This window comes from Buteo buteo, chromosome 2, assembly GCF_964188355.1.
Source record: "Buteo buteo chromosome 2, bButBut1.hap1.1, whole genome shotgun sequence".
In the NCBI taxonomy this organism is placed as follows: Eukaryota; Metazoa; Chordata; class Aves; order Accipitriformes; family Accipitridae; genus Buteo; species Buteo buteo.
In genome coordinates this window covers 18,923,073-18,948,903 of record NC_134172.1, presented here as the reverse complement: position 1 = coordinate 18,948,903, position 25,831 = coordinate 18,923,073, and the positions used below count along the sequence as shown (strand labels likewise).

General features: G+C 39.4%; 1 protein-coding gene across 2 annotated transcripts in view; it reads left to right on the top strand.

Annotated features, from left to right (window-relative positions):
* APBB1IP (amyloid beta precursor protein binding family B member 1 interacting protein) overlaps nucleotides 1–25,831 on the top strand; it is a 69,747-nt gene that overhangs the window by 32,381 nt on the left and 11,535 nt on the right. For both annotated transcript variants that reach the window (XM_075047327.1, XM_075047318.1), the window contains exons 7-10: nucleotides 2,151–2,272; nucleotides 10,479–10,553; nucleotides 11,870–12,013; nucleotides 15,358–15,468. In XM_075047327.1, the coding sequence (XP_074903428.1) occupies nucleotides 2,151–2,272; nucleotides 10,479–10,553; nucleotides 11,870–12,013; nucleotides 15,358–15,468 (452 nt within the window). The remainder of the gene's footprint in view (nucleotides 1–2,150; nucleotides 2,273–10,478; nucleotides 10,554–11,869; nucleotides 12,014–15,357; nucleotides 15,469–25,831) is intronic.

Below are 25,831 nucleotides of genomic sequence, written 5' to 3'. Positions count from 1 at the left end.
AGTCCCAGCTAATGCTAAGTGCTTTGGGTTAGGGTGTTGGTATTGTAAGGAATTACTCTTGTAATGAATAAAAACTATTTTAGAAGTCAGGACAGAAGAAGAGTAGGAAAGGAAATAAATCAGTAGTTGGTTCAGGAAAAAAGGAAAGTCTATGAACTCCTGATGCAGAGGTCTATCATCAGGTCCAAATCAGCTGGGAATGGTACATATTCTTTCTTCTGCTTCCAGTGCACAGCAACATGCAGTTAATTTTGTTCAAAATCAAAACAATGTGAACTATTCTTTATTCTTGTGAGTATACTTCTTGGCAGTTCTAGATAGCTCTATTACTATCAGCATACTTAGAAGACAGGCTTTCCTGCACTTTCCCTTTCTGCCTGCTTTTCAAATTAGTATTCAAGAGAATAAAAATTTTAAGAAGCAAATTTGAGCAGCAAATATTTCAGGCTGAACTGAAAGTCCAAGCTAGTTTTATATCAGAAGATCCTTGACAGAGTATCTTATATATACTGTTATTTTGAAAGACAATCATTGCAAATAAAATAAGCTACAGTTTAAGATTAATTGCTTGTTAAATATCACAGATAATCTCAGTAGTGAGATGGTGATATAATACTGGGCTGTACATACCAGCATGTATTTTGCAATAAAGAGTATTTGCCTTATAATAGGCATCCAGATTTGACTTTTTTTTGTGACAATAATTATAAAAAAGACCCTCCTGGGGATGGTAAGATCATACCTTTTATACAAGAAAAGCCTGGTACTGGAAATGAACAAACAAAACTATATGTGGCAAAAATTATTGTTAAATAAGTAGCATTATGACCTGAGAATTATTTTATGGCTATCCTGGACTATAAGATACTGTTTACCCTTCAAACTGTTACTTCAATTTTATGTAGTGCTTTGTATTTCCAGTGCATTGTGGAAGTATCAACTAAATGAAAAGTGTTATGTTGCTTGTGTGTTAAAAGTTGCTGTGTACATGTGAACTGGCCCTGAAGCTAATCTCATTTTGTGCATTTAATTAATTCACAAAATTTAGTTTTGATGGGACATACATACTGAACCCTTGTCAAAAGTAACAAGTGTTAAAGAAAGCCTGCAAAATGTATGCTCTGTTATCTCCTCTTATACTAGGCCAATCTGGGCCATTGAAAGATGTGACCACCACAGACCACTGAAATAGGAGTCTAGGTGTTCCCAGGGAACTGCCAAAATGATATGGAAAATTAGAGCTAGGTGAACTCCCTGCCTCAATACTGAATTTGTAGAAGAATGCAGTTTGGGTCCTTCCAAAATCACCTGTCAAATTATGCTCAATTCCTTTTCCTTCCAAAGGGGTTTTATGTCACTGTTCAGCTACTTTATACAAGTGAAACCGCAGAAGAAGAGATCGGAGTTACGTAACCTCAGCATACACTGTGACTTTCCTGGGTGGAGGATCTGGGTTCAGATCAGCTCAGGAAGGAAGAGAACTGACATTAGGTCTCCCACATCTCTGGTGAGATTTTTAACTACAGAGATGCTGGGTGAAACAGTGTATCTTCACATCAGTTCTCAGTCTGTCTTCCCATTTCCTCTGTTTTGCTAGTTCTGTTTTTAAATGCAGTTGCTTGAAACAAAACATTTTATTTTCAGTGCATAGAATTCTTTCTGCTGACAAAAAGCAATTTCTCATTTGTTCCAATAAGTAAAAAGACAAGGGAATAAGTTTTTACTTTTTTTTTTTCAATTCAGTAGCCAAAGTTAACACATAACCCCTCCCAGTCATACTGCAAACCTTAAAAAAAAAAAAAAAGGCAAACAAAAGCAGAAAGGCATTGAGAGACATGGATGTAACCATCTACTCTTAGTGGTTCACAGTTTCCATCCTTTGCAGTGTTTGGGCAACAGCACAGAGTTGCAGGAGGAATCCAGGAGCATGCCGGCACTACATAAGGCATCTTTTGTAGCTGATTTGCCCTTCTGCATGACACTATTTTCATGTGATTTTGCTGCCTTCTGGGCAGTAGAAAAGAGTGCTGGACTGTCCGGCTCTGAGTGAACACCAGATAATGATTACATTCTTCCACAGGAATTTCTGCAGCCTCAGGAGAGGGGAGAGAGAGTTTGAGTGTCTTACGTTACCTTTTCTGTCTCTCCAGAAAGGTTTTTTGAAGACCATGAAAATGTTGTTGAAGTGTTATCAGACTGGACTCGAGACACTGAGAATAAGATTCTGTTTTTGGAAAAAAGTGAAAAATATGCTTTATTTAAAAATCCCCAGGTAAGCTAATGTGGTATTTGGATAAGAGTCTAAAATTATGTCATTTCATTTGTATGCTGCCTATTGCATTATTAATTTGCTTTCAACTCTGTCAGTTTAGAATTAGAGAAAGCAAAACTTGTACTTTCAACAAAAAAAAACCCAGAATGTTGAATGCAAGGATTTGAAAATTAGTGCTTTCTGTTCTTTTCTGATACTATTTTAAAGTCCCGTCTGCAGTGGTAAAAAATGAAGCATGTAATTCTCCACTGGTACAAGCTATTGGTTAGGCACAGCTCTCAGAACTGGGGTGAGATGGCACAGCTGTAAAAACCTGGCTTTTGTCATTACTACAGTTTCTCCACTATTTCTCCTGATCAAAATCAACGTTTCCTTGAGGGTCCAGTTTTTGCCAGGTGTACATCAAACTTCATAATGAGCATGCTGAGTACTACAGAGAGTTTATCTGGATTTCATTTAGACTGGGGAGAAGAATTGGGTGAACAGTAACTTGTGCACACTAACTTTGTGAAAAGAGGGTCTGCTCACTGAATTGTGTCAAATTATTCAGGATAGGTATATACACAAATGATTCATTTCTTGTGATGTGTGGTCAAAACCGTATTTACAAACACCCTAGCACATACAGTTGATGGATTCTGGGGCACTAGATCTTTTCCCCTTGTCAGCAGTCTGTTAGCTCACAGAGCATCTGGTTTGTTCCTGAGGGCAGCAAGAGAAAAAAGAGCAATTCAGCATTGCCAAAAAAATGAGTCAAACACATAATTTGCCAGCAAATCTCACCAAGCTGCTCATTAGGAAGTTTTTTTGGTTGGTTTTTTTTTTTTTTTAGAATGAGCCAGTGTTTCAAATAAAACCTGCAGAGAGGAAGTTTCCTTTCTTGACATAACAAGTATCCACAGTCAGGTAAAGAAAACTTACCCTGCATTGTACATGGATTGATGTTGATTTTTAATATGAAACAACAAAGCCAAGTTTGGAAGCAAAACATACATGATGGCTCAAGATGTCATACTTTCTAATGCACATAAACATACCTAGCAGCAGAGGTTTGATTGTACATTTGATTTGTACACTAGTAGTGTTACTTGGGCAAGGCTGTGAACCTCCCATAGGATGTAACTCTTTGATGAAGATTCTGGGCATTTTGATTGCAATGAACTTTAGAAATAAACATAACCTAAACCAAAACCAGAATAAGAGTGTAGCTCTGTCCTCCCATGTCAGGACATGCTGAGCTTCGACTGGACATGTCTGCAGTTCTTGGGCTTCAGCCCCTCTTTGATAAGCTCTAAAATGAACAGCCTAAGGAAACTGGGTCAGCTGCAGCTATCACACTATTGAAATATTTGCCAGTAATAAAGTCTAACCATCTGTCAGGCTTAGTAAATTCAAACATTGTGAGACAGGCAGAATAGCGCAGTCATATCGGCGGTTTGTCTTTTGGGCAGAGAATAATCAGTATTGTACAAATAGAGCTCACACTAGATAATGAAATATGGTAAAATACATGATATGGAGTGAGTCCCTGAAAAGGTAAACCAAGTGAAAATGTGGGGTTGGTGGGGGGCAGGGTGTATGATTACTTGCAGCAATTATGGTGTAACCAATGAGAAGCTGAAATCTAGTGCTCTGATACTGTATTCTCAGCATATTCAGCCTCCTCCTCCTAGCTCAGTCAAGGTTGCCTCATAAACTCATTTTGCAAGTACAGAAATTGCATAATAGTTTTTTTGACACAGCCAGTGGTGTTAATGCAGCAGCAGGTGGATTCCTTGTTGGTCTTATTTAGTGCTCATTCTGTTGGAGGCTGTCTGTGGAGATCTCACAGTTTTGTAACTTGTAGATATTTTGCTGGAAAAAAGAGGCAAATTCCAAAGGTGGCCAGGTTCTTAGACAAATTACTGATACAAAATTTTCATTACAGAGGTTTGATGCAATTAAATGCTTTAGAAAAATCTTATAAAGATGTCCAGATGCATTGCTAATACAAGTGGATCTCTGGAGAAGGTCTATGACCTGTGCCAATATTCATTGTTTCTTTCTGTGAACTAGTTATGTACCTGGTAGAGATTAAACAACAATTAATTAAACGTGTTTCATTTTCTAAGGAGGAACTGAGGTTTTGAAATGCAGGATTTATCCTCTATGTCTGTGCTAGCAACATGCTGCTCAGCTATTGCCAGTGGGTTTTTTTGAAGATTGTCATTCTTGTCATGTAGTACTCTCTTAATATTTTACTGCAGCTTTATTTTAAAGTATTTGGAATATGTTTTAGAAAAAGCATCTGCAAAATCCTCAGGTGTCCCCCTCTTCCTGAAGACAGGTACACTTTTGCCCTTTCCTCACCGTGGTATAATTTACCCTGTAACATCCTCACAGTAAAAGACTTCCATGAATGGCATCAGTGACTCATCTACAGAGATGGAGCATCACAAGTCTATGACTAATGAGTGAAACAAAAATACATATTGGTACATGCGCAAATAAAGGTGATGCTTTGTCATGTGGTTGAGTGATGCTGTGCTTGACTCTTGAAAGGAAAGGTTGTCAGGTCTCAACACCTCTTTTCAAAGAGCTCAATAATTCTTAGCTAAAAGAGAAATATAGGAATATAGGAAATGCTTTTGCTTCATTTAAACAGGGTTATTTGTAAGGGGTAGCTGAATTGAAACTGACTGTAAATGCTAGTCACACTCTTAGAACACTATATTTGATTTTTGCTTACATGGATTTTGATTTCCTGTGTTTCTTTTTTGCTGATACAAGCAGACAGGATAAATTCAAACAGTGCAGGTGATGCTACATGCATGTGGGGGTTTTTTTGTTTTTATTATTTTTGGACAGTATTTGTGAAAATTAATGAAAATCTGTACAGTGTGTACTTTATGCTTCTGCTCCCTCATATGTAAGCCAAAAGCAAGAGCTGTACCCTCCAGTGGAGAACCAATACACTGAATTGACATTTATTTCTTCTGAAAAGCAAGAATACTAAACAGCATGAGAAGGAGGTGGAGTAAGAATTTGTAATGTCTTTCATAACAGGACAGCTATAGTGAGTTTCATGCTTGAATATTTTGAAGTCAGTGAAATTGGGCTAGTATCCACTAGGTGATACTTTTTGTTCTTCACCACTTTGGCCACCTTTATGAATCAAGTTTTTTCTTTTGTCTCCACTGTTACCCAGTGAAGGAAACATAGAAGGGTGGCAGGGAACCTGATTATTGAGTGTGCTGGCAAATGTGCAAAGAAATAGAAGTGAGAAAAGGGAAGTGTTTTTCACTGTATTCCCACTGTTTAGTAATTTTAATTTGTCTATCAGTGTATCTCAGACCATGCTATAGTTTCAAGTTGAAGATGCTGCTTCAATAAATATTTTTCTTTTTCTGCCTTGGGACTGTAACACAAAAACAATCTTTACACATTTGAACCATTTTGCAGGTGACTTTTTAATCAGCCTATTGAGTGCTTTGCTGTTAGCTGCATCCTAGCTTATGTATGTCTTTCATTTGTTCCATGTTCCCCTCTCTTTGATGTTGAAGATCATCATCCTCAAGGCATGAAAAGTCAGGTGTAGTGATTTCTTCAAGCATTATAAAATCAAGTAAACAGAGTTGAAAATCAGTTTTTTTGGGAGCTTCAAAAGAGTTGTGCCTTTAGCTTTATTTATTTATATTTGTGATCTTTAGAGCAATTATAGGTATCTTCTAATATTTTTAATATGCATTTTTTTAGGGGATACATCATGATAGAGGTTGCAGATATGACCTTGTTCTGTTTTAATTTTTCTGCACAAACTGTGTGGCATTCAGTACACAGTGGCAGTGGGCTGAAATGGGATGAGAGCTGCCCAGTTCTTGCCTCATTCTGGGTACAGTTTGGATGAGCATAAACAGGCAGCTTATCACATAAAGAAGATACTAATGAGTATGGAACAGCTGCCTTGTTCGCTGCATGCTGTCTGATCTGTGCTGTTGCGGACCTTGCAGATCTAGAAAAAGTTTCAATAGCTTGAAAGCAAAAATACAACCTAAGCAGAAGAGGAAGCAGAGGGAGGATGCTGCCTTGAACACCTATTTTCTGCTATATACTGACAAGTAGCTGCTGCATTCCAGCTTGGATGGGGCTCTGTATGGAAAAAGAGGAAAGGTATGAGAGAGGTGTTGTTTCATTTAGGAAATTCTTTTTTACAAATACAGAGACATGAAACGCCAATCAGAGAGTTTGGCAGTGCAGTAGTTAAGGCTACTGTTTCTACCGTGATCCAAGTTTGGTTTGCTTACATGCCACCAGAGGCGTTCTTTGAAACTATTGAAAACACCTTTGTCTTCAACTGTTTGAGCATTATACAGTGGAGAAAAACATTTCTGAATGTTTTTACCTGCCTTTCCACACAAAAGGAGATGGCTGTATCCCTAAGTACGAAGGTTGTATGCATAGACTAGTGGTACTTTTACAGTACAAAGTACAAAATTAACCTAAGGTGGCTATAAAATCATTACAGGATTTTCGTTTATGCATATGGAATTTCCTGCTGATGTAAAGCCACAGAGGGGTCATCAGCTAGTTTTGCCGCTGTCCTGCATAAGCACAGGGGGAAATGCTAGCATAATATCTCTTAAGGATATCGTACCTGGCTAGCAGAACATGTCAAAACTGCCACTGTAGCTCTGCATTAGTCTGAGTCAGGCAGAGTGGCATGGGAGAGCAACTGGCTTTGTGTCAGCTTCAGCTGGTCTGGGGTATGTAGACAGAGGGGATCATTCTGCAAAAACGCTTGTCTGTTTGTCTCTGCAGTAAATAACCCAAACAGTGCAAACAAAGCAAACCCAATGACAAAGTGTACCATCATACTTTGGTTTGTTTGTTAAAATAACCCTTTATGTTTGCTTTATTATGTTATCAGCCCAAGAGGATGAGTCCATCCTGTTAAGTAAGCTCAGCTCTCTTATCAAGAGAAAGACATCATCTTTTGAACATAAAAAATAATTAATTCTCAAATCTGTAGACATATGCAGAGAACTGCCCTTTAGCCACATCTTGGCCCATTAATGACCTGACATCCCAAACCAAACATGCATTTCCCAGTGGTGTCCTCAGATGGGAAAGAGCTTGCCTTTTATCATGACCTTTGACTACTGGACTTGGAATGACCTCTTGTGGACACATGTGGTTTGCCTCCTATAGGATGAATGCTTCTGATCAAAAATAGGAGACCACACAGTGATAAAACAAGTACAGTGTACAGTCTGCTCCCCAGGTTTTTAGCCACTGACAAATAATAAGTACCATGTACTTCCAGATTTCAGGGCAGAGACATAAAGGAGGTAATCAGTAATAAATGAAATGTGTGTCGACAGGTGAAAGATGACAGTGTACATCTGTGTAATATTGGTTTAGGTGACAGAGCCCTCTTTCCCTAATGAAAACGCTGCATTGTTAGAGGTCCAGCATGGATATCATTACAAACTTTCTGTCTTTGCTATTGATTATGTCAGTACAGGGTGGTTTGTGTTTCTGCTAAATAAATGCCAGATGCCTAAATGTGAATCACTTGTAATCAGAGGAGCTTTGTTTTCTTATCAGTGCACTGAAGGCTGACTGAGCCAGATGAATGCACTCCCCACTGGTAGTGAAGCTGATGAGCCAAGCCTTACTGAGACAGTGATAAGGTGTACTTACCTTGATAGATCTTCATTGTGTATTTTAGGGGTTGTACTATGTCTTCATAATGACCTGTAGAAGGTGGTGGCTTACAGCTTACATGTCCCTCTACTTTCCAAATCCATCCCAAAGTCTGGAGGCCCAACCCAGCCTAACAGTGCCCTCTGAGGTTTCTCTTCATACCTTCATCAATGCAAAAGTGGGTGTGCCAACATCAAGCCAGCAGTGCTGTGATAGCACTCCCTGTCAAGAAGAGCTGTTGCACATGTACAGAGGACTTGGTTGCAGCTGCTCAGAACAGTATCTTTTTTTCCAGTGGGATGAATGGAGCAGTGCCACTCAGTCAGGCCTATGGTTTTGGACTGCATAGGCAGGCATCGCTGTACAGGTTCTACTGAGAACACACTTTTAAGTGGGTTTTGTTTTGAGCTGTTTGGGTTTTTTCCACTGTGAATACTGTCTTCAGATGTAGTCACGAAGCTGTGGTCCACAGTGTTTGCTTGCCTTCATCCATGGACTAAAAATGTGCTCAGGCAGTCTGGAGCCAGCTATGTGCTGCTGCATATCCTAGAGAACATTGCTGTGTTTCCTAGCATAACTGTCTGTTGATTGAATATTGAAGTTTCTTTATGTTCATACCACAGACATGGCATCAGCACAGGCCAAGTTGCAGGTGGCTGTGTTTCCATTGTCCCCTGCCTGACTTAATGTGAACTTTTAAGAAAGCAGTTTTTAAAGAACTGTTTTTGAGATCATCCACACTGCTTCCCCTTCCACTCCTCATGCCCCTCCAAAAACTGTCTGCTATGAGGCTCGTGTTCTGGCAGACAGCTGTTCACAGTGTTGCTTGAAAAAGATGTGGTTGTGTGGAAGAGCAGGGTTTCACTTCAGATAAACCTCATTACTGTAAACATGGTATGCTGGCAGGGCAGATTTGCTGCTTGTTTGTTTCTTTCTTATACTGTAGCAACAGCATGTTCCTTCATTTACACACTTCTCATTTGTCTTTTGGTAATGTTTGCATTTGTGTTGCAGTTTAGTCCTTGTGGAGTTCAAGGCATGTAAATATGTTGCCACATCCTCATGGTCTTGAGACATGAAAAACAGAGAGAGATGAAAAGTCAGATAAACTCTTCATTTTCTTCTTACTGAATTGCTGAAGAATTACAGCATTAGGAGTAATTTTTAAGTAGATGGCTTTCAAAATTTGTCAGGTTTTTATGATATTGTGTATTTCCTAAACGATGGTATTTGGTTTGTGCCCTTTGTTCTACAAACTTGGCTTTTTGACTAATTCCAGGGAAATCATTAAGACTGTCCATGCATCAGGTATTTTCCAAACCCAAGCTCCTCTTCTGCACGGACTTTTGTTTAGAAAATGATAAAACACGAGAACTTTGAGTGTTATCATTCTGGTCTCAAGCCCATGGATCCAAATGCTACTTGATGCATGGCATAGCTCCTTGATCTACGTGCTTCCTTCATACCCAGCTGCCTTACTGTCTGCAGGCAGCTGGGCTCTGCTATCTGGCCGTGCTTGCTGTGGAGCAAAGCCACTGCACATGCGCCAGCACACAAGTCCCAGCATGCTCCTGAGCTACCTTCCCACCACCTGAATTTGCACATATGTCCAAGTGCTGTCATTTTGTCCATCTGTATGTACAATGCAGATGGATGCAAAATTGTTTTTGCTGTTTTAACAGTGGGTGAATTTATTTTTATTGGTAACTGTGTGCATGAGGTGCTGTACTTCCTTGTCTGCAGGGGCAGACAGGCACTGGGTTCTCTGAGGCTGGCTGCAGCTTCACAGCCCTCTGTCACAAAAGCGGAAGGTGATTTCAAAGTACAGGCTTTTGTTTCAGTAGGCTGGAGCACATGAGCCAAGATATCATGGTGATAATTTCTTCTGATTTCTTCTAGATCTTTTAATATCTTCTTCACTGCATAAAAATACTTTGCAGAGCATGAGCAGGGATTTAAAAGTAGACAGTAGTAACTTTGGATAAAGGCTTTGGCATATAAGCACTTTTATTAAAAATTAAGGGCTGAGTTATATCCAGAGTGCTAGATGTGAAGCATGCAAATTACCAAATTGGGGTTTTAGGAAAAATGCTTTATAGCCTTTTGATACTGCATTGTATTCATCGTATATCAGCATGCAGTAAAATGTTATGTTCTCTACTGCCTGTAATAATATAGGAAGTGGTGAAAATTGGAATGATAAAATCAAATCCAATGATCCAGAAAAACAGCCAAAAACATAAGCCAGTGTTTTTAAAATTTTGGGAGGCTGTATATATAGGTAAAAGTAATTTTGTATTACTTTTTAATTATTTTCAAAACAAAGAATTAAAACTCATGAGCTGCCAGCTGTGATTGAAGTTTTCTGTAAGAAGAGTCCATAAGCATCTGCCTCTTACATATGCTGGCTTGGATATTCAATAATGAAAGACTGAGTAACTGTTGAATGGGTTTGTAGAGATCTAGTTACTTGTGTTGGTATCTTTATAATGAACATCAGTTTTGTTTGTGTCTTAATCAGAATTTCTACCTGGCAAGCAAAGGGAAGAATGAAAGCAAAGAAATGAATGATAAAAACAAAGAGGCTTTACTGGAGGTAAGCCAACTTTATAGCTTGATGATGCAAATGTCACCAAAACTCTGCCACCATCTGCATCTGCTCTGCAACAACTGCATTTAGTTCTTTGTGGGCAAATGTGTAACAGGAAATTCTGTGATGGTTGGTGTCTTTGTGTCTAAGGTTTAATATGTGGATTTTCCTCTGCATCAGCTGCTCACCATTAAAAATGCAGATTGTATCCCCTACCAGCAAAATTAAATGATGGAGAATTATTTTGTTGTTATAGACCCCAATGCCATGAAACGTTTTCACTTAGTGTTTCTGTGAAGAGTAATGCCATGATAACATGTTATACAAATAAATAAAAAAAAAGAAACTGCTGTGCCACACCCTTAGGCCAGCCCTTGTGACTTTATATTGTTAATAAGGCTGATCAGTAGCAAACAATTATCTTCTGGGTTAGAAGTAAATGTACTTCTCACTACCGCAAATTATTAGTTGTACTACAACAGAAAAAGAACCTTTGCACTTTTCCAGAAAGTCTGTTTAGCCTCTTGCCTTTCCTGCTGAAGTTTTACTTCAGTTGTATGTTTGAGAAAAATCCAGAGCTATATGAAAGAAAAGATTATCACAGTTCTCCTGGCAAGCGTTTTGACTTTGGTAAAAGTTCACACAGGAAATGCTGTTCTCAGGTAACTGAGGATTCCCATTTCAAAATTAGTGCATCTTATGAAGGCACCAGATGTCAACTAGCAGAAGTCCTGGTAAATTCTAAATGAAAACATTAAGTGATAAGTGTGTTGGCATTAAAAATTACCCAACAGTAAGTCCTTCAAGCAAACAATGCAGTATATTTGTTTAAACAGTGTTGTAAATGATAGCGTGTATTTCAAAGTGAAAGCAGAGATTGAGGGATATTTTTTTCTTTAGCTGTTTTTAGAGCTATAAGCAGTTTCTAAAGATTCTCTCTACAGAATCTATAAATACAGCAATAGAGAAAAACTGACAGCAGCAGTACCAACCATTCTGTTTTATTACCTTCACTGAGCACATCTATGTCTAGTTAAAACCTTTTGTAGGTTTTTGCTTGACCCTTTAGAGAATGGAGTTTTTGGAAGCCTTCTTTTCCAGTGTGAGCACCCAACTTGCATGGCTGAGTTGCCACATTAGCTTGGAAAAGTTTCCTTTGCCCGTCTAAGGTGTTCATCTCCCTGGTAGCTGCATTCCCCATGTTCATATGTTCACTGTCACAGGAAATGTCTTTATTTTTTAAGGGAGCATTTTTCTGCTATTTATTAATAGGGTTGTGCCTAAATCAATTTACTTTGTGTATTATTATTCTTGTTGCACAGGAAAGCTTCTGTGGGACATCTGTCATTGTGCCAGAGCTTGAAGGGGCCCTTTACTTAAAAGAAGATGGAAAAAAGTCCTGGAAGAGGCGTTATTTTCTTCTACGAGCTTCTGGAATTTATTATGTACCCAAAGGAAAAACCAAGGTCAGGAAGCCAAATAATCCTTTTAGCAGTAAAACAATTCATGGAGGTGAAAGTGAAGAACTCCCAAGGTGACATTTTAAGAGCACTGTCTGGTGCATCTGAGAGGGTCAGGGTTTTTTTGGTTTAACTTTGACTACGCCACTTGTGCAAATATTAGAATGCAGTCACTGAATCCTGTCACGTTTCTCTCCTTTTGATTTGTATGGATAGATAAAAGCATTAATGAAATAGTACTTCTCCGGAAGTCAGTAGGGGAAAGAAAAACAGCACAGCACCCTTCAACTGGTGTTATGCTGCCAAGATGCTTCACTGTTATATGGGTTCCCTGTGGAAGAATATTTTAAAAGTTCTCAAATAAACTAATTTCTTATCACAAAAAAGGTGGAATTTTACTTTGTTTGATACTGACTTTCTGTGCCAGTAACTAGCATGCAGAAATGCTATATGTTTTTTCCTACAGTGATCTTTACCTAGAGAATGCATTGTGCCTTTTAAGGCTTTTTAAGACACACCTTTGTGTAGAAAGAAGTGAGACAGAAGCATCCACCTGACTGAATCAAATGCACTGACATTTAGTATTGCAAAATATTTAAAGAGTCTGAATTGCCAGCACTGGAGAAGCAAAGGGGTCTTGGGCATGTTACATGTAAGGGTGGCTGGCTTCTCATTTTCACAGTGATGAGGTAGAACAGTGGCTTCTGGGACTGGTGGTATTTTATGGGTTTTTGTGTTCTGAAAAGCACTTCTGTTACCAATTACAGCTCTGTTAATGCTTCGTGTTTGAAAATTCTGGTGCTGCTGATGGAGCTTTACTGTTATGATTTGTGCTGTGAAACTTAACTGTTCTGCTATTCCCTGACTAAATTACAAAAAAAAAAAAAAAGAGCTTGTAAAGGAATGCTGTGCTGCTGCTCCAGTGATCTGTGTTTATAACCAAATCTCAGCAAAACACAGACCTAGATTACCTTGCTGCTTTCACAGCAATTTATTTTGACTTTACCTGACCATGAGATAACAGCTTTCAGTCCTCAAGTCATGTTGCACACACACAATATCCTATCAATTAGGAACTAGAATGCTATTTAGAAGGCACTTAAGGTGGAAAGAATGTAAGAATAGTCAAATGAAAAGTCCATCTTGGACATTTCCTTGTAGCCTGCCTCCAATGATGGCCAGTAGCACAGTGCCAAAGCAGGGCAAGCATATACTGATAGTTAGCCAGCCTTTTTTTATCTTCCAGTGATTCCCATTTCAGTGACTTTGCATCATAGTGCAAATGAGGAGAGTGCTTTCTTCTTTCAGGTGGTAGGCTGCAAACATAGGCTCAGGACAGAGCTATGCAGTCACCTTGTAACAGCTGTTTAACACTTTATTGCCTGTTGGTCGTTACAGCCTGTGTACCACCCTGCCTATAACTGAGCTATTTTAAGGAACTGTGTGACTGCTTCAAACTCCCTATATTACCAACTCAGCCGCTCACAGAGGTTGAGGACCTTGAATCTAGTTCTTTAGGAGACAGTCACAGCTCTTTAAAATGGTACTACAATCAACTGTTTGCTCTTGCTTCTGTACAGCCTTACACAAAAGGATGCATATGTCCATGCTTCAGCCATTCCAGAGAAAGTCAAGTCTCAGCTCAAATCTGTGTTTAATGGTGATTCAAGTTAGTTACTAGACTAATTCACGTTAGGAGGCTCAGGCACACATCTTTTGTGGAGACAGTATTCTCTAGCAGATGAGCAGGGTGCGATGAGGGTGCTAAACATCTTAAAGCACTGCAGCAGAATTTAGTAGAGCTCTTCAGTCAAAGCCCTTAAATTATGAGAGTTCATCCTTCATCAGGGTGGTATGAAAGAGTGCACATGCACTTTGCTGAAGTCATTCAGTTGTGGGTAGAGTGATCTTTCATTGAGGTACAGAAACAAACAGTTGGCGGACAATAGTATCTTCAGCTGCTGCAGCTGTTTTGAAATTCACCATGTAATCATATTTCCACTTGTTAGAAAAAAACAAAGAAGTGTGGCATACTTTTGGCACTTTGTGTTGGCTGTAAAACACATTGCAAATGGGAAAATACAGGAACAGGTTCAGATAATTTTACACATGTGTCTGGTGTCTTTTGTTGTTTGGGGTATTTTGTTAACAAACCAGGCACCAGTCAGCACTGCTGTCTTAATTTCTTTCTTCAGCATTACTCTGCTTTTATGCCATTCAAAAACATGCTGTTAATGGACAGAGTCACAAAACAACAGAATCAGAATTGCAGATAAAATTTTTAAATTTGTTTCTGTTAATTGTGTTGCTTTGTCATGTTAACTTTTCAGAAATACTAGCAATATGTGCCTTTGTCCCTTGCATAAAAATTTGTTCCTTACTTAGAAGAAAATAACAACCGCGTTCATATTAGTCTTAATTGCCATTGCCTGGTTCATAAAGGAAAGGAACAACTCATTTTACTGCATGGGTTTGAGCACATTAAGGAAGTTACAGTGTTGGAAAATCCTTTGTCCACACAGTCAATGACAAAATCCCTGATGTCAGCTTCAGGGGAGATAGAGGAGAGAGAGAAACCCTGTCTACATGGAGTAGACACCCTGTATGGAGTGTTTCCTTTCCCCACAAACCTTACTTGTGAACTCAATATATAAATAAACCCAACTCAAGGGCGCATTGTAATGAAAGTATCAGTTAAGAATAAGAACAGCATAAAAGAACCATCATATGCATAACTATAGAGAGGGTTTGTGGTTTGTTTTTTTCTTCTTTTTTTCACAATTTCCTGATTTCTCAGTTTAACCAATAGTGACCATGTGACACAGCCATTTTTGCATTTCCACTCAAAGGATTGCAAAAGTTATGCTTTGGATGCAGAATTCTGCACTGAGAAGTGTGCCAGCAACAGAAACCTTGTTACTTTAGCAACATATTGTGAACAAACAAATATTATGATAACAGAAAAGGAATGATACCAGGATATCTGAGAAAATTCAAAGCAAAACAGATGAAAAGTGTCCGTATTTTCTGATGAGAGAGAGAGAACATGGTGTTCTATTTGGTCTTATTAGCCATAAGCCAAAATCTCCACACAAAGCAATAAAGCACAGCAAAACCAGAACAACAGGAGAATGTTGCACCGTGTTATATATTGTTCCTAATTGTACTGACCCTCTTCCAATTGTTAAAGAATGCACACACTTAAAATTTGTCTTTCTTCAGTCAACTTCTTGACAGTTTAAAAAAATAAAAAGCATTGGCATTCATGTATTTGAAAAAAGTCCTATTAATGAGTTTCACGTCAAAATCCAGTTTGTTCTAACAATGATGTGCTTGGTTTTCATTTGTAGACATCACGGGATCTGGCATGCTTCATTCAGTTTGAGAATATGAATGTTTATTATGGTTCTCAACACAAAGTGAAATATAAGGCACCTACAGATCACTGCTTTGTCTTAAAGGTAACGTACAAGAAAAATATGTTCTGCAAATGTCACACACAGTTTCTTTTATATGTAAACATGTTCTAAGTTTGAAGCTTCAGGGACCCTGATAGAATATCTCCTGCAAAAAGTCATGTCTATTTTCTTCTTCGCTTCATTTGTTGATCAGCAACATACCTTTAGAACCTTTATTTTAAGGACTGGTAGTCCTATGATATATGTCTACAGTGCATCTGTAAAGTTGTCTTCAATACAACCCTGAATATGCTTCCAGTGACTGACTGTTCAGGTGTCTGGACACATATGGACAAATGGCACCCAAGGCAGATGTATAATAAGACTGGCAGTCCCTAATGTTGACATTACGAGCACTATAGACTATATACTAAAAAGTATGTCTACTTTTATTTGCAGTGTAGTCATACCTGTTGAGTGGTTTGTTGAACTGAGATGCAAAATCTTGCAGGAATAGACATCTCAGATGGTATATACTATTGCACAGCTATTTGTGGTAGGAGGGCAAAAGACATTGTTCATCCACTCATGAAAATCAGTGCTTGCTGTTGAGGTAAGTAATATCTCATTGCTGCCTCTCCAGGTAATAGCACTGCAAATAGGCTGGGAATTCTGCATTCCTCTCAAGAAAGGAAAAGAAGCCCATGCTTTTCACATAGTTTAGATAGCAGAAATGAAGCTTTGAAGTTGCAGTAATTAGGCCTTGCTTTCTATCTGTCACTAATACAGATTTTAGAATGCAATGGGATTACTGTGTACAAGATAGAAGATAATCTTGTTGCTCCTTCTCTATTTAAAGGCTTGCAGTGCAAACAAGATGTTAGAAAACACAGTATCTTGCCATCTCAGAAAAAAGTACGGGAAACATTCACATTAGAGGTCACTTATAGTACCACACTTCTGGCTGTAGCTGCACACTTACAGCACTATTTTATTCACTTTCAAAATGTGTGCTAGCCTGATCTACACATGGCCAAGCAGAAGTGGTTTATGGACCCAGACTTATTTTCTGAAGCAGATGTATCTAATTAACACAGATGAGCAGTTTTAGTACTATAGTTCTCCACAAAATGCTCTGCAAAACCACTTTATCCTTTTTTTGTAAAACAGGGGTGAGCCTTCTGAAGTTAATGAGTAACCATTATTTCTGAAAAATACAACTTCTAATAAAAAAAAAGGGGGAGCTGATTTAAAAAATAAGGGGAAATTGATTTTCTAAAGAGGTGACTGGTCAAAGAAGTATCTGACTAATTTACTAACAGTTTATTCACATTCTGTTCAGATTTTTGAAGTGTATGAGGTAATGCATTTAACTGTTCACAGTGATTAGGAAAACTTTCTGGACTTACTGCCATCTTTTGTGAAAAGAAGTATGCTATAAATAAGAACTTACACAAAAAAAAGTCATAACTCAACTAAAATACTTGCTTTATTGGATGTGTGGTGTTCGCACTGTACCCTCAACATGATATGAAGAACAAGATCAGAAGCTTACTAGGGGAAGCTTTATGTGTAAATAGGCTTATAAACGTATGAAACCTACTTAGCAAAACTGTTTGCTCTGATGCTTCTAAAATGTGTTGGCAATATACCAGAATAAACATCATATTGGTAAGATCATTATATGCAAGCAACACTACTTAGTGATGAATAGATCATGTTACAATGATTGTTCTTCGGTTTAATTCCCACAAATCAGCATTTGATAGATTCTTGACTGGCTAAGTTTCAGACTTGGCTTCTTTAACAGCTGTCTCTTGCAGTGGCTGGGGTTGGTCAGGAAGTATGGGCAAGTATTGATATCTTCAAATCTTCTGTTGTTTCAAAAGTGGAAACCTCCCACTTGGGGTGACTTTCTAAGGGTGATGCAATGGAGAGTTTCATATTAATTATAATTTCTGTACATTAATTTGAATTCTATATATACTTTTTTTGAAGGCATGCAGCTGAGATGAGTTCTGTCATATCCTCTTACCTGTGGAGGTTGGAGCTGAGAATGTAATACATCTTGAGAACTGCGGGCTGAGGGAAAGAGCAAAGTTAAATGTTTGTGTCTCTGATTGGATGCTTGGTGAGACAAAAGTGTGTGGACAGGAACATAGAGCCATTTATTACACTTGGTCACATTTTATTCCTGTCTGTTTTTATTTGGAAGAAAATCTCTCTTGCTGGGAGACATTTGTCCTGAGATGTCAAAGGAAAATAAACCATCATCCTTGAGATATTTCTCATCCTGACGTATTTTGAGAATAAAGTCCTCATGATGAAACAATAGTACTTTTGCAGACAGGTGCAATGAGCAATAGATTTAACAGGTAAACATTTGTCTTTATTGTACTGGTATCCTAGTAATTTTGAAGGAATTTGGATGTCCAGTTCAGTCTAAGGCAGATGGAAATTTCTCCACAGCCAAGGCTGCACTGCTGTGTCTTCACAGCACTCCCATTCCCCTGTCCATGCCTTGGGACAGTGAGCTCTGCAGAGGTTCTCTTCCAGTTACTTGTTTTTGTTGTCTGCAGGAGAAGATTATCTGTCTTTAAAGCAAATGGTGGAAAGTAATTGGAAGAGTAGCAGCCATAGCCCATGCTAGCTGTTCACTGAGGATGGCTGTAAATCAAGGAGGTTTTCACATTTTGGAAAATAGGTTAGTCTGAAGCCTTTATTAGCTCCAGCAAGCTGTAACATCACTTAGAAAGTTTTTGCATAATAGCATACCACTACATTTTTTTCAAGAATTGTTGCTTTCTGAGGACCTCCTTAGGAACTGCTGTGTCAAAAGAGTGAGCAGTCATAAACCAAGTTAATTGCTCTGTAATGTTTCAAATGTAACAAAAGAAACTGCCCAGCTCAGAGGCAGGAGGCCAGCTTGTACTTTATAGTGCGGGAGAAATGCAAGGACTTGGCAGCTTCAGCAGTATCTTGCTTCTGTGCTAGGTGGAAAATCCTGCTGAATTCAGAACCAGACATAATTTCCCAGCTTTGAGCATTGAGTTGAAAAAATACCATATTTATCTCTGGTTAAGCTAATTGGCATGCTTACTTCAAGAACAGGGGAAATGCCCTTTGTTCATTCAAACGGCAGCAAATGGCCAGTGAGATAGGCTGATTTGGAGTTGAATATGACCTCACGCTTGAAGGAAGCATCCCTTCTTTTCCTCTAGTCCCCATTTGAATGATGAGCCTTCTACACAAATAACTAGGCTAAAACCAGTAATATTTGTACCTGCTTTCAAAGGTCTTGTCTCATAATAGCAGGGAGAAAAGATAAAACATTTCTTTTTGCCTCCCCCCAGCCTTGGTCATTGTTATGGTCTTTATGGAGGGAAGAGCCGTTAAGAGATGTTATAAGAATGAGCAGAGCATTCCTGCCATTTTTGCATCTATGTGCCAGGCATCCCCAAGAACTTATGGGAAAGAGGAACCGTATAACTAATGTTAATGACAACACTGGTGACTTGGTTTTAGCTAGAACAATGAGATTTCTCACCTTGTCTGACACTGCCCTGAACTATATGGGTTTTTGCCTTAAAGTCTTCGTGACATTTCTTTGAATGTTGCTTCACCTTGATCTCTAAATGGGATGTGGACTTTTTCTCCAGTTTCTTCTCTTAGACTACAGTGAGGTGAGGGGCTTGCAGAGACGGTGAGCCTTTGGTCCTAGTGCCTGTCCCAGCTAACATGCATCCAATCACCGGGAGCCAGCAGCTCCCTCTGTCCTGTTTCTTTTTTTAATCTAGCCATTTAATTTCAGCTTCAGTGGTCATACCTGGGTTACTTACCTGATGCTGGCTTGGGTACTGGTGTTAGTGTAGCAACAAGAAGATCATGCACATCATGGGCGGGTTGCTTTGATACGAGGTAGGTTTTGCAGCCTGTGATGTTGGAGCTGCACCTAGACTAGGTATTTTAAACTAGCTCAAATATAAATCTTCTGCAGATCCATCCTGTGGGATGTTCCTCTTACAACTAGAGAAGCATGTTGTGTTGCGAGTGCTCCTTGCCTGTAATTTCTTCCCGTTACACCAGCACCCCATTGTATATACTGTAGCTCAGAACAAAAATGGGGTGTGTTTTGCTTATTTGTCAACCATCGAGACACTGAAGAGATAATGGGGAAAAGGGTGGTGTGCCAGAAACAATTCAAAAGCACATCACAGTGTCTACCAGCAAAAGAGAGCACACTTTGCTGAGCTTATTCAGGCGTTTCCTTTCAGGATGATTCAGGAGACGACTGCAGTAACTTAACAAACCAGTCGCTTCCTCATATCAGCTCCTCTCAGGCAACAGAAAGCCCAGCTGGGACCAACCGAAAAAGAGCACAGCTGGCTGGTTGGTGTCAGAGAGCAGGGTCACCTTTAGCTGTCCATGTGCAGCAAACCAGAACTGATGAGGCTGTGTCCTGAGGACGAGAGCGTAGCCTGGCACAGAGGCTCCGATGGAGTTGGCTTTCAGGAATCCTTAGGTTTTGCAGCAACTATAAAGCTTGAAGAACTGTTTTATTTCCCAGTAGCTACTTGGTCTGTGCTGAGCTATAACTTTCTTAAACTGAATTGTTCTATACCACTGCTAAACAAGCCTTCCTCCCTTAAGGGAAGTCCCGCATTTAGAAAACAAAAAACAACATAAAGAACCCTCAACATATTAAAAATAGAGCTTCCAAATAAAATAAATACTTTGGGGGCATCTACTCCTGTAAACATGCAGATTCTTCCTATTTGCTACTCAGCCTAAATGTAATGCTTACAAAAATTTAAAGATCCCACCCTTCACTTTGACATCGGATAAAGTGAGTCTTTTATTAGTAGAGTCCTCCATATGCAGAAAAGAGGAAAGGAAAGGGCAGCCAAGTGTGAAAGAAGACCCTCGCTCAAACCTGCATCTGTTAAGGTCAGATCTGTCCCCCTGTTCCAGGCAGAGGAGGTGGGAGAGGGTACCAGCATGGCTCTCCCCGCCACCCTGCAGAGAGTGCTGGCCACTCCTGGGAGAGAAACGGCGAGGGAACAAAAATATCTCTCCTTCACAGAAAAAGAAATTTCACACACTGCACGCTGCAAGTGCACAAGAGTGGTTTGGTTCATCACAGTTGCCTTTGCCTTCACAAATGCGAATTTTTATGCGTAGATTCCCTGTAGATCTTTTCTGTCATCATCTATTATGTTACATGGGAAATGCTGTGGAAATGGATGAGACCTTTTATGATTTATTTCATATTCTGAAGCTGAAAGCCCTCAAAACCAAGAGATTCCGCCGTGAGGGAAGGGATCTGTTCATTATGCTAGTGACAGCATCCATTGCACTGCACAGAAATTGTGAATGTAACGTTTATCTTGTGCATTGAAAGTGTTTCTCTGTGTGTGTGCACACACGCATGTGCATGCTAGTCCAGGAGCTGGTTTTGTCACACCATCCTGAAAAATCTTTCAAAGCAGACAAATAGCAAGGTAATCTATATGCAAATTTGCTGGTTTAGTCAGTCTGATGTGCCTGTGACAAAGAGTGGATTTAATTATAGTTTATTGGTGCTGGTTGTGCTTGAGTAATCTGGAGGTAATGGTGCATAATGCTGAATTAATCTAGGATGAAAAAAATTGGTTTCCTGGGGATAAACTGAGACAAAGGCAAATCATCCTCTATTTCCACAGCTGGGTACATTTTCCTGAGCAGTCTAAACAAGCTAAGTTTTCCTGGTGTCATTTGGAAACTTATGTTTTTTTAATAAAATTTCTAATGATCCAAAGAATTTTGGAAGTAAATTTTCAAGAAGAATAGCTTCTGTTTGCAACAGTGATGTCATTCCAGCAGGTAATTTGGTCTTCAGTTGCTCTGCTCCTGATTCCCTCCTCCCTCACACCCAGTATGCTCTGTCGCAGACTGAGTCATGTACATAATGCATTCAACACAATGACAGTTAAGAAGGTAGAAGGTGAGAATTAGCAGTGTTTGAGATAGAAAATGGTCGGAAAAAGATGTAGAACAAATGGCTAGTGCAGGAAACGAGGATACAAACCAGAAGATTTTCTATTTCTTTATGTGATTTGAAATTTTTATATTGGCATGAATGATTCAGATAAATATTTCAGAGTAAAATTCATTGCTAGTTAAACTGAAAAAGCAAAAGCAGAAATACTGTCATTACAGAACACTTTCAGATATGTGGGATTGCAATCATAGTACACGCATACAGTTTTGTAAGATTAATGCATAAACAATGGGGAGAATAAGGACAGAGAATGGACAGAGAAATGGAATATAATAGCTTTGGAAAACACTGTTTGCTGCATAAAGCAGTCATCTTTCATTACAATGGCTATTACATATATTTTTAATGACCTAAAAATTTTGCCTCCATCATTAGAGAAATGTAGGTCAAAAGAATAATTTCCTTACGATAGGGCAGTTACTGGTTTATCTATACAGGTCACACCTGTCTTCAGAAGATCAGTTAAGCCTGGTCATCTTAATGAAAGCAGTGCATAGCATCAGAGTTTGACCACATTTAATAGTAGACGGCAAATTTGAACCAGTTCAGTGTGATTTTTGGAAGGTGCTGAATATTAATTCTACTTGCAGTTTTGGGAGCCAGAAGAGTCTCAGCTTTTCTGAGACACTAGCTCAACATAGCACAAGTTCATCAGTAGAAGATAAGGTATCCAAAAACATTGAACATTTTGTGAAAATTTGGCCTAAAGCCAAAGCTTTTGATCCAAAGTTAGTCACTCTTCATGCTTCTGGCTATTGTTTCTGCCTCAGAGACTGAGCAATGATCCATATATTTTGGGGCAAGGAATCCAATGAGATGCTTGAATAACTTCAGTTTACTTTTTGTCTTCAGTGTTGGAAGAAGGCAAAGCAAAAGAACATTTTATTGGGATAATCTCTAATTTCATGCACATGTGGCCTTTAGTAATTTGTTTTGGCACAAGCCATAGAAACCACATCGTTCAGTTCCCATTTCTTCAGGTTTTCAATGTGCTCTATCTTTCTTTCCTTAGGCAAAGAGTTTACTTTATATCTGAAAATGTAATCTGTGCACAAATATTTTTTTAAACCTCTCCAGAAAGTAAGCTCTTTATATTCAAGTGCTTCTCCTTTCTTTATCTCTAGACAGTTGGTACTTGTAGAGGAGACAGTGGATCAGAGGAGAACACTAGATTCTGCTCCAAACCTTTTCGGTGCTTTTCCAGGTGGAACATGGTACATCCTTTGCAGCCTGACTTTTGAGGTGCTCAGGCCTTAATAAGTAACTGGACAGGTGTCCAACACTTCCAAAAATCAGGCCCAATAATGTGACTAATTCATCATTATTAAGAATTTTGACAATAACAGAGAAAAAAGTTCACTGTAGTCAAATTATGTTGCATTTTAATACACTATGTTATTTTGAAGCACTATTCCATTTTTTTTCTGTGAGAAAAATTCTGGAGCCCCTTTCTACTTGAATGTTACTACTTTTCATTCAAACTATGACTTCTGGGGTGGTTGCTTTTTAAACAGTTGTCTTTCATAATTCATTTTGGTGCTGCATGTTTCAGATGCAGAGGTGATAAACCTTTCCAGAGGAGGCATTTTCACTTTGCTGTCAGATGATTTTAATGACGTTTTCAGGACACAGTATGCACCACATCACAAAATAATTTATCTGTCTCTACGTGTGAGACATGTAAACTGTGACATACTGAGGTTAGTGTTACTTTGCCTAAAAATACGGTATTTCTAACATAACTGTCACGATTGATTTTATTATGACTTCTGTTAGTCTAACAGAGATTATGAGGAATTACAGGGATTATGAATCTAGTTTACCAAAACCACATTTGCGTAGTGCGTGACTACAGCACCTTATGTCGGTGTGCTGTACTAAACAACTATCCTGAGACGCAGGAGCTATGAAAGGAGGAAATTGGTTCACATGGATCTTCACACCAAGTCATCATTTCCAGGGACTTTCAGCTCTCCAGATTCTTCTCTGAATTATCCTGAGTCAGCATTTTTATGTACTAGCTAATAGATTTTGCCTGTGACCTGAAGTTTTTAGTGGAGAGCCGAGTTTTTAAAGGTCAGTGTCGAGAGCAGACACTTCTGCCATTTGTACTGCCAAAGTAATTTCACTATGGTACAGTTCTTCCCAAGTGACCAAGCTGCTGGGGTGGGGTGTGACAGTTCTTGGCTGAACCATTCGTTATACCTTCCTCTCCCAAGTAGCATGCATCATGCATCTGAAAACCACAGGAAGCCAAATGCCTCCATCTGAACCACTTTCTGATAATCTTTTACAGGTATAAACCTTCAGTATTAAGCTTGGTGCTGCTGGTGTTCGGTCCCGTGGTCTGGACTTGCACACAGCTGCAGTAGGCAGCCTCTGCACTGGCAGCATGGAACAGTCCTCCTTAGACCTGACCCAAAGCCCAGGAAAGGTAATGGGAATAATTCCAGTCAACCTCAGTGGGCTATGGATCCAGTACAAGGTTATGTTTTATGTGTCATTGGTAAAGTTACACATAAAAAGAAGAGCCAGTGCTGCTGCTGCTTCTTGGAAAGTGAGAGTCAAGACAGTTCTTGGCTGTTACGAAGCAAAGATACAGACTGCCTGCATGGCTTTGAGGTGTTTAACCTTCCTTATGAGAGCTGGGTGTTCAGCAGTTTGCTAGTTTCATCCCTAATTGACAGAATATACTTGTGACTCTGCATTTAATCATGGTTGCTGATTGGAGTAATTTAATCAAGGAACTGATTGGGGTAATTTGGAATAGGCCCCACTGGTGAGTGTCAGTAGTTAAGATGGATTGCACAGTGGAGACAATAGCTAGTAAAAGGTAGGGTGGAGGGTAGGCAGTAAATAATTCCCAAGTTGTCCGGCAGGGGACACTCTAGCCTTGTTCGCTGAGAGTTCCCTCTCAACTTCTCAGGGTGGTGAGAAGCCCACAGTCTCAAAATATTCATAGACAGGGTAAGTGGTGAGGCGAGGAAGCTTGCTGATGACGCTACATTATTCAGATCGAGGAAAGGGCAGACTGAAGAATTCTGGAAGGCTATTGTGAGGCTGAGGTTCTGGGCAATAAAATGTTAAATAACATACAATCTAGGTATACACACAGCAATGTGCATAGGGACAAAAGCAATCAGAACTTCACCTGTGAAATTACTAACTTTGAGTTGACCTGTACTATTCAGGAACAAGATGCTGATATGCTGTATAACTTGATGAAAGCTTTGTTTCAGTGCTTAGTGGTGGTCGGATATGTAAATCAAGCATTAGGAATGATTAGGAAAGGCACAGTTGATAAAACAGCAAATGTTGCCATACCATGGCACAAGTCCATGGTTTTCCTTCACCTGTGCACCTGTTCTGGTCCTCATATCTCAAAGAGGATATAATAAACTTGGAAAAGGATCAAGGCGGAGCAACAAGGATAAGCAAAGGTAAGGAATGACTGTGACTTGAAGAATTACTTCAGAGGCTAGAAGCCTGTAGGCTGGAAAAGAACCAGCTTGCTAGGAATATGATGCAGATCTGTAGGCTCAGGAGTGGCATGGAGAGGTGTGGATAGGGGTCAGCCATTCAGTGTCTTCCAAAAAAAGAATGTTACACAAAGCTAGTAGCAGTCAGGTTCAGAGCAAAAGGAGGTGGTTCTTCATAGGGTGAGTAGCAGACCTGGGAAAATTGTTGCTGAAAGATATGGATGTCAAAACTCTCTCTGGGCTCGATAAAAAGCTGAGGAAGTACCTGGAGGAGAAATCCATTGAAGAACCTAAATATGGCAAAACCCCATCTGGCTCAGAAAATCCCCTGACCTGAAAATAGTTGCAGATAGGGAGAGTACAGAGAAGGAAGTATCATATGTGCTTGTCTTGTTCTTTCTCTTCCCTCAGTATCCGTTTGTGGCCACTGTCAAGGTCCAGATACAGGGTTCAGGGACCTTTGATCTGACACAGTACGGGTGTTCTTGTGACACTGGTATTTCTGTAAGGTGCCCCAGAGGAGAGGTCTGCAGCAGCCCCTCTGAGCTCCCCAGCAGCAGATCTCCATGGCAGGGCTGTGTCTATGTGCAGCACCATTACCTAGCTTGCTCTATGCTATGCCCTCCTCTGCCTTGTTTATGCAGTGTGCACTTTCTTTCACATGTTTGCATGAATTATCTGTTAAATTATAGAATTCTTTTTTTCTTTTTGTAATAAAAAACTGTTGGTAGGTGTGGTGTTTGAAGATGAGGGGAGATATGTAGACTTACTGGACTTTGTTGTCATGAAAGAGGGGAAAAAAAAAATCCTTGCTTTTTTCATTTTTGAAAGCTTTGGGTGCCATCTGCTGGGTTCAGTAGGACCTTACACACTGGAGCAAAATTGCTAGTTGCTGGTTGAAAAGTGC